This window comes from Panthera tigris, chromosome B4 (genome assembly GCF_018350195.1).
Source record: "Panthera tigris isolate Pti1 chromosome B4, P.tigris_Pti1_mat1.1, whole genome shotgun sequence".
Taxonomy (NCBI): domain Eukaryota; kingdom Metazoa; phylum Chordata; class Mammalia; order Carnivora; family Felidae; genus Panthera; species Panthera tigris.
The window spans coordinates 123870568-123880373 of record NC_056666.1 but is presented as its reverse complement, the minus strand read 5'-3'; the positions used below and the strand labels follow the sequence as shown (position 1 = coordinate 123880373).

General features: G+C 35.5%; 1 protein-coding gene across 3 annotated transcripts in view; it reads right to left on the bottom strand.

Annotated features, from left to right (window-relative positions):
* Nucleotides 1-398: 398 nt before the first annotated feature.
* Nucleotides 399-9806, bottom strand: part of WASHC4 (WASH complex subunit 4) — a 59991-nt gene continuing 50583 nt past the window's right edge. For 2 of the 3 annotated variants that reach the window (XM_042993073.1, XM_042993075.1), the window contains 5 exons: nucleotides 8160-8307; nucleotides 5662-5758; nucleotides 4954-5150; nucleotides 4597-4693; nucleotides 399-2675 (listed from right to left, as the gene is read on the bottom strand). In XM_042993073.1, the coding sequence (XP_042849007.1) occupies nucleotides 2608-2675; nucleotides 4597-4693; nucleotides 4954-5150; nucleotides 5662-5758; nucleotides 8160-8307 (607 nt within the window). In that variant the 3' untranslated portion in view covers nucleotides 399-2607. The remainder of the gene's footprint in view (nucleotides 2676-4596; nucleotides 4694-4953; nucleotides 5151-5661; nucleotides 5759-8159; nucleotides 8308-9806) is intronic. The other variant, XM_042993074.1, reaches the window with a different exon arrangement.

Genomic DNA, 9806 nt, shown 5'->3' with positions numbered 1-9806 from the left:
CAGTGTAATATTTAAAAGGCTCTCATTTATTGTTACTGTTTCAGTTAAACTCATGTTTGCAAATGGCACTAGAGTTATTTCTAACATTAAACACTGTAAACCAAGGATCCCTTCCCAGGATTAGGATTTAAAAGTAAACATTCACATGGGTTCTTTTTATTTGAAAACAACAAGGATTAGATCAAGAACGTACAAAGAGAAAAAGAAAAGTTCTTCACCTGGGTTGCATGGAAAGGAGCCAATACCAATTTTATACTTGAAATGTTTTGCCTATGTGCATGCAAGTATTTTTTTAAAGACAGATTCCCTATATTCTATTAAAGGGGATTCCAAAAAGGTTAATGTTAAGAAGTACTGGTTTAAGACATTCAATTTTGAACATAAGCATCCAGGGGAAGTAAACTTTTGAAATTATATTTATTAATGTTTTATTATACATATTATATTCTCTTAGAATTAGGGTAGGGGGAAGCCCCACTCAAGTGAGGTAACAAACTTGCCATCTTTTACAAAACTTAATTAGAACTGACAAAGTTATGGTTAGTCCTTAATTCCTGAGAATTTGAACATTATTGAGTTTGTGAATTTACAACAAATGCTCACACTAATTTTAAACTACAGTATGTCCAAAAAAAAAAAATATTTAACATTAATATGTTAAGCAAAGAAAACATCATCCAAATGCATATATTAACTTAGGTGTGAAACACTCAAGCCCTATTGCTCTGCACTTTAATAGCATTTAAATATGCTTAATCTTTTCAGAGATTTTATTTCAAATATGTGTAGTTTATCCAGATTACAGTGACATTATTCTGAGCTAATGGCAAAATAATAATCACTTTCTTCTCAACTGTAGGTATCCATGGTGTCAGCATATAAACTCTATAGAGTATTTTTAAGATCGATCATAACTGATATATGTGGGGATAATGAACAGAGACCTCATATTCTCTTCCAACTACAATTTCTACCCCTATGAAAAATGGAGATTGTTTTAGGGAAGTCAGAGAGAAAAAAAAAAAAAAAAGAATAATATTGTTGCTATGAAATGGTGACAAATTTGATACAATCAAAAGATCATTAATATAAACATTTACAATAATGAAAATATAAATTACTAATTATGCAGCATGCTTTAGGGCCATTTCTACAGTTAGTATGAATTACAGATATTAAATGCCTTTAATCCACCCATCGTTCATATTCTGAAAGTCATGTTTACATAATAAACAAAAAACATTTCCTACCTATTTTGTTTCTTCTGACTTTGAACAGTGGAAGTGTTTATCTTGGGCTGGGAAAGTTACCCTGCCAGTAATCAATGCATACAGATAGGGCATTGTACACCTGTTCCAAAAGCTGGAAATCAAACATTAGAATTACTTGCAGGATATACCCAAAGAAATACTTAATAGGCAAGTGCAATGGAAAAATCAAGTGTTTACCAAATGATGTTATTATGTGTACAGTTTTAAACTTTGTTTTCGTTGTAAAAGTATCACTGTATTATATTCAAAGATTATATAGGCCATGATTAACCATTTAATTATCAACTGATGTAATCTTTACAAAAATAAAGCTTGTAGCCTGCCAGGAACTAAATTTACTCAAAATCTTACTGTACTTTTCAAATCAGTAAATGATTTATTAGAACTTTATTCTCACAGTGGTAATTTTTAAAAAGCCTGCACAGTGCTTAATCTGATGTCTTAGATTATACTTGGTTTAAAGAAAAAGTCTGCCCAAACCATCACCAAGACTTTAATTCAACCTAATGTAGAAGAAACCTGAGTTTGGATGTAGAAATAAAAATCCATACAACTTTCTCTGATAACACGTAGTGCCTTCAACCAAAAGTGAAGTTTCAAGCAGGACTCTATGGCTTTCTCTGAATTTTCTTTCATCTTGAGTATTAAGTAAATCTTGAATTTAAAGCAGTTGTTGGAGGTTACATGTTCCCAAAGCGATGTAAACTAGTTATAAAATGTCTTATCAAAGACCTGAACAGCTCTTGTGAGTCACATGAAATTAACAATGAACCAGTTTTATACTGTACATAAAAGGTACATAGCACACTTGTGCCTCACCTGTATCAAAGCCATCTTTCTGTATGTCTGTTATAACAATGTCGATATGTATGCCTCATAAATTTCAGACTTAATTCACTTTGTTTAAACATGTATTTGCTGGCTGTACAGAGGATACGCACTGAGTTTCCAATGACTGAAGCAAATATGGATCAAATATGCAAACACAAGTTTTAAACCCTCACGTAGATTGTTAGAGATCTGAGGCGGCAGTTTAGGAATTTGGTTTGGCCCTTCTACAGCTTCACTTCAAACAACACTCCCCAGGCACATCTGCTAGCCTCAAGTCCAGGCAAAAACCCAACTGAAAATCTCATTCTCAACCTTTAGAAAGAAGATTGAGCCTTCGGAAGAAGAATGGACTCAGCAGCACCGCCTTAAAGAGTTGCAACATCTACCTGTTACCAGAGATGTGGCCCAGGAAACACTTCACCATTAGCTTGCTAACATCCATATCACTGGCAACAGTACTGACAAAATTCTGATGACTTCTGAGGGGCAACGCATACCATCGGTATCATTTGACAACAGGATCTGCAGACACAGTGCTGTCGGACAGGTCTCCATTGCTTGTTTTGGTCTCTTCTGGAAGTGTGGGTGAAAACAACAATGGACAGATGTATATTCATTTTTAAAAAAATGAATTAAGTAAAAATTGAGAAGAGCTACCTGCTAAATTTCAAATTAAGAAAATGTGCATCTACCAAATAGTTCTCTAATATTACAATGTATATGTAGTTTAGTTACCTTAATTTTTTAGAAATCTGAGCTAAATTTTGCAAAGGGAACGTTCTGACTGGTACTTAATAGGGGTGTAGACTTGTGAGAGTTCAGAACTGCATGTGGGCCACGTGGAGTTTCACCTGGCGCGTTTGAAGGCATACTGCCCCTCAGCCGGTTCCCCCAGCCAGGCCAAGAAATCACTATTATAGTGCACTGCTGTTATTGCCAGAGACATTACTGCAAATTCACATATAAGATTGTCCAGAATAAGTAGCTTTCCATCTGTGTTTGTAATTCATTTTTTAAAGCAGCTTTTTATTATGATTGTGATAAAATGAATTCCTCTTTTTTTGTGTATGAAATACCACATGCACACATTTCATTAACAGAGGAAAACTATCTCATGTACCCTGCAACTCTGACTACATATCTGAGCAACCTTTAGCCAAGACAGAGTTTTGCAACAGAAGAACCACCTCGGTGGTTGATGTGGGTGAGACGCATCAACCAGAATCATAGTGAGTTCCTTAAGAACAATCCAGAGCAAGGACTTCCACTGAGACCAAAAGGTTTGTTTGTTCTGCCTTAATGTTTTGGGCCTTAAAGTAAGTATAAGCTTGGCTGGAGACAAGATTCTCACATGAAATGCCTGAGCAGAACCTAAGCAATAACTGAGTTTCTTCACAATTTAGATCAAATTCACTCAAAGTCTTTCAATTTACTTTAGCCTTGGAAAGGGACCCAAACAGAATATATACATATTTTCACGTAATAAATACTGAGTATCTTCCAGGTAACAGCGTGAAATCACTTTCAAGCACACAATTATTAGATTCCAAAAAAGCTTCTGTATGCTAATTATTAACATATTTAATTTATGCAACATTATCAGGGAATAGGTTACTTGATATAAGTGGTCTACCCAAATTCAGTGTAAAATATGTATGTATTTTAAAATTTAACAAAGCAAGATTAATAAAAACATCTTATTTTATAAAATGTAAATGTTATGCCTTGATTTGTGAAATACAAGTAAGGATATAGGAAAAACATGAAAACTCAACTCAGCTGCTGTACCAAGCTTTAAGCTACCGAGCAGAGGAAAACCTAAATTACATCATTTCTATAACAGAAAAAAGGAAACCACCATTCTTCAGGGAAGAAATTGTTCCTAAATTTTAAACTGGGGAGAAATGTATCATGTGCAGCCTTAACTATGAAATAAGAAGCAATTTATATCATCCTACAAAGAATACAACAGACAAGACGATCTGGACAAAACGATCGGTTCTCGTGGCTGCACTGTCAACTCTGATTCTCCAAGGCCTGGTTGCGGAGGAGGGCGGGAGGCCGCTCACCATGATACGAAATGGGGTCCCTACCATCTGCCACCTCCTCAGCCATGTGCCCCATCTCACTCAGTCTGTGTCTAGTTAGCAGCTCTACTACATTCTAGTGTTCCTCCTAATTTGTTCCTTCTTGTCTGACACAAGTTGAAGGTGAAAGAAAAAACTAAACTTGTTGAATTTTATTTAAATTATGATGAAACTGAACAAAAAGTTACTCCAGAATGAAATGTAAAAACTATGTAAATTTCTATTCAGATTCACAAATGATGCATGTAGGCTGTACTTCAAAAAAAAAAAAAAAAAAAAGGCATTTCTAGGTCTAAATTATTTTCCAAAAGGAAAAGGAAGCTGGAATTCTGACTAGATAAAATGGGACATTAGTGTCTATTAAAGAAAGATTTACTGGTCTTTCCAAATTTAAGCCACTCACTGACCTTTTTCTTTCTTTTCTTGGTTTTCTTCAGCTGCAGTCTTGTCTGCTCTGAAGAAAATTCTTGCACTGCTCAGTGAGAAATAGAGCAATTCAAATTCCTAAGTAAATAAAAACATGTAAAGGAAAAGCTGAAAACATTCCTAAAAAACTGTGGAAATCATAAATACAGAAACTGAATTTAGTAATCCATCCATTTTTAATATCTGGATCAAATGGCTTCCAAATGCCATTCCTTTTAAAATATACCTATTACCACTATTCATCCTGTTTAAATGGAGATTTCTATAGGATTTGTTTTCAGATATCAAGAATGGGTATCATAAATATCAAAGCAGATTTGACTACTACTCTCCTCTACCTGTAGATACACATCCAGTCGCTTCTGAGTGAGATTCATGGTTTGTAGCAGTTTTTCATCTTGACTAGTTGACTGCACATTCTGTTGCTTAGCAACTGCTCTTATCTCCTTCAGGTACTTCTCTCTAACAGACTGGAACCAATGAAGTGAGTCAAATTCCTGGTACTGATCCAAAAGCTTCAAAATGTAAGCCACACCTGCAGTCATTAGCAAAACCAAAGCCAAATTACAATGAGTACAGAAGTTGTATTCTACTCCTTTAAAAAAAAAAAAAAAAGTGAAAGTATATAGAACTAAAAATAAGACAATCAAGAAAAAAAGAAACAACATGGGCATGAAAATCACTTACAGGTAACACGCTGAGGGTTGGGGAAAAACTTCCGCTGCTATTTGACAGCAACTGAGGAAGCTACAGGGGAACTCAACACAAAATGCTAAAAACTCTTAAAGCCACCACCCCAACAAAGTCTAAACATTACATCTAATGAAACTAAGTGATTAGCAATACCAGGTGGGTGCGAATGATAGTTACACTTGATGGAAGATAAGGATTATTAATCAGATGACCCAGTTAAAAAATAAAGAGTAAACACTGCTCACGAAAAACAAATCTACAAAGAGCACACAGATCTATTAAGCAAATGTTTCTTAAAATCCATGGTAATAATGAACATAAAATTAATGGAAAAACAACTGCATTAAGCTTACCCATGGCAAAGCCATCATCAGTAAAAGCAGCTCCAATTTTGTTTTTTTTATTCAATTTCTCCTTGCAGCTAATGGAATGCTCTACAAAGTTGAGGGTCTAAAAAGATATATTAGAGAAACAACTGGGCTAAAATATCTTCAGAATTTAGTTCATAAAGGAGACATTTCAAAAATTATAAATAGGAACCCTTCTAGATTCCTGTCCTTTTGATTTGAGACATCTTCCTCCTATAAATAGTCCCCTGGTGAGATCACAATCTGTACAAGTATCTTTTAACGGCTCTTCTTTCCAAATCCTCTAACTACAAGCCCTCCCTCGATCACCACTTACCCTAACCACAGTGCCTTGTATATGGTTCATTATAAAATATTATGAACATTTTGCAGATGAGAACACTGAAGCCTAGAGGCTGAGTAACTTGTCCAAAGTCACACTCTAAGTGAAAGCTGGAATCAGAAAAGTAGGCCTGCTTTATTTACTTCAAAGCATAAGTGCTCTTATGTGTGGTAGTCCTTGCTTCTGCCCAATTCATTCTAAAATACTATTTCTTATCAGATTCTGGGTTAAAGAATGAGTCATCTGGAGAAATGAATTCCCCCCAAAAAGGCTTTTCTAAAAATTCAGCTCTTACAAAATACCTTGTCATTTATTCAATAAAGATTTACTGAAACTTCTATCAGGTATTAAGTAACTATGATAAAAAAATGAATACCATCAAAAAGTCCACACTCTAGAGCAGCACTCTCAGCAATGACAGAAATATTGTATATCTGTACTATCCAATACAGTAAGCCACTAGCCACATATGGCCACTGAGAACTTGAAATGTGGCTCACAAAACTGAGGAACTAGATTTTTTATCATATAAAATTTTAATTAACTTAAATTTAAGCAGCCACTTGTGGCTATATACGGATAGCACAGTTGTAGAAGGGTAGAGACCTGTAAAAATAATTGTGATACATGTGAAAAGTACTATAACAGCCTATTTTGTTGGAAACAATATCAACTTTCACTTTTATGCGTGTAAAACTCACTTGGCAATCAATCACATATTTGTGAAATCTTTACAAATGGTTAAATCTTTTTTTGATATCTCATTTATGTTTGTCTTCTTTCTAGAATTCAATGATAAACTCAAGCACAAGCAGAGTGTCCTACACTTCGTGTCCTTCTTGTCCTAGAATTCTGACAGTTGCCCTGCACAACTCCACTCTTCCTTAAACTCCCGGACCGCTGTTCACCATGTCTGCAGTATGCTGTCCTTCAAGTTCAAGATACATGGTAAGAAGTCACCCTAAGTTAACTACACTGTTACAGAGTATAAGACAAATCTGCCTCCAGTTTGACACTGTCTTAAGATGAAAAGATAGTATTTATCAGATGAATATGGACACTTCTGCTACATCACAGTTATGACATATAATTATGATAGAGCATTAACAATAAACATATTAAAAAAAACAGTGTAAGAGAACATTTACGAAGAAAAGGTGTCTACAAACCATCTGCTGCTTTCAAAGGATAATAATAGTAATATGTAAGAGGATACGTGTTAACAAGTCAGACAGCAATATGAAAATTTATTACTCTCCAAGTTAGATGTAACCAAAAGGTTACATTTGTTTAGTGATATTTAGATTTTAGACTTACCCATTTACAATTTAAAAAAAAGTTTTATTATAGAAATCTTTAGGGAAACGTAACTCCTATTGCTAGTATAAGCCTCTCTAATCTCTTAACTCCATTTTCTGCACTGCAACCACTGTTTGTATAATGTGATTTTGGATAACTTGAGCTACTTTTTGGTTGCAACTATATAGAATTAGAGCAGTGGACACTCTGTATACTATGAGGAAGCACTCAAAATTTAGTCTAGATGTTAGTATTTACTACTGAATACAGAAGTTGTCCTTAAACAGTAATACTTTCAAGAGATGTGTTAGAAATAACTTCATATTGTAACAGTTAAAGTTGGTCTACATTAATCACTTACAATATTATGGTATAATTCAGCCCGAAGATTATATGATACATATATAATGATGTACACTCAATTTAAAGTTTATTTTGAGAGAGAGAGAGCACGAGTTGGGGAGGGGTAGAGAGGGAGGATCCCAAGCAGCCTCCATGCTATCAGCACAGAGCCTGACATGGGGCTTGAACTCACAAACCATGAGATCATGACCTAAACCGAAATCAAGAGTTGGACACAACCGACTGAGCCACCCAGGCGCCTGATGTACACTCACTTTAAATCACACTAGGATTTTTCTAGCAGTTACAAACAAATAAAAATCTATCTTAAGTCTCATTCTTAAGTCTATCTTAAGTCTCAATTTTACTAGTTAAGTAAAATTCCTAGGCCATATTCACGGAGATTACATTTAAGTTTTATCTACAACCAGAAAGTAATATAGTCTATGTGCATTTCCTGCTGTAAAGAAAATGGACATATTAACTTAAAAAAAAATCATTTTGGGTATAAAATACTCACCAGAGGGGGAACAATGATATAGAAATTTCGAAGATGTATATTCTTTGGCCTTCGAAATTCTGGAGCAAAAACATCTACAAGCATTTTGAAATACTCTGTGCCTTCGGCAGAATTTCGTGTGTGATCACTGAGGACTGAATCCAAATGCCTAAAATACAAAAAAATATTTACCTGGTTCCTTTCTTAAAAGAAGGTGTGGCTTTTTCTTTCTTTCTTTCTTTTTTTTTTTAATCTGAGAGCAAGCAGGGAAGGGACAGAGGGAAAGGGAAAGAGAGAATCCTAGGCAGGCTCTGCACTGCCAGCACAGACCCCGACGTGGGGCTCAAACCCTCGAACCAGGAGATCATGACCTGAGCCAAAACCAAGAGTAGGACGCTTAACCGGCTGAGCCATCCAGATGCCCCACGAAGGTCCGGCTTTTTAAATCCAACTCTCATCAGTTTCAATGAGAGTACTCAAAAGTATAAAACGTTAGAAGACGTTTCTAATTTCTAAGTCAATTTCCTTGGAGTTCAGAATAAACTTATTTTCTTATGGACAAAAGCTGATCCCAATTGTTTAATGAACTTATTCCCTAAAATAAAATATGCAGGGCATCTTCAAACTTAAAATAACAGTTTTATATTTCTTCTTCCCACAATAAGCCCTGTAGAATTCCATTTCATTGTAAAAAAACTCCTCTTTTTAACTCTCTTCACTAATGCTTCTTCTATACCTCCCTACCTCAACTGGAACCTGGCTCCTCCTCAAGAACTTAGCTTCCCACTCAACATTTGGAAACATTAGCTGCTTTTTCTCCTTCATCCCTCATTTACATCTACCACCACATTTTTTGTTAACTTTTTAAAATGTTTTATTTATTTTTGAGAGTGAGAGAGAGAGAGAGAGACAGACAGACAGACACACTGAGTGCAAGTGAGGAAGGGACAGACAGAGAGAAGGAGACACAGAATCCGAAGCAGGCTCCAGGCTCTGAGCTGTCAGCAGAGCCCGACATGGGACTTGAACCCAGGAACCGTGAGGTCATGACTTGAGCTGAAATCAGACGCTTAACTGACTGAGACACCCAGGCGCCCCACAACTACCATCACTTTCAAATTATTATTCCCCCACCACTAAAAGGTAGAAACCTCTCCTTTGAGACTTTCATGATCCCACTATATCCAACTACCCAGCTACTCCTTCCTGATATCAGGTATCTATTAACCTTTTAACCCATTGCCCTACCTTTATTATCTTAGGACTATGATACATGTTTTAGTTCTCCATCATCCTGGAAGACTCCGTTGCCCATTTAGATAACTGATTCATTATCACAATCCCACAACTCCTTGACTTCACCTGCCATGAACTTTCCTTCGATGTCAGTCATCCACTCCTCTGCATAAATCTGAACTTGCTATTAGCAGACAGCTTTACCCTAGAGATCTTAAAAGATAATATCCCACCTCTCTGACCTTAAACTGCTTCAAAAATATTTTTAAAAGATCATCAATATTTAAATGGATGATATCACTTAATAAGAGACAACAGTCTGATTTTCTTCTTTGACATACAAGCCAAAAATTAGTAATTTCAGGGCAAATGACTTTAAATATATTATTAACTGTACATGGCTCCTTTAATTTGGCAAAGAACTAAGCTATC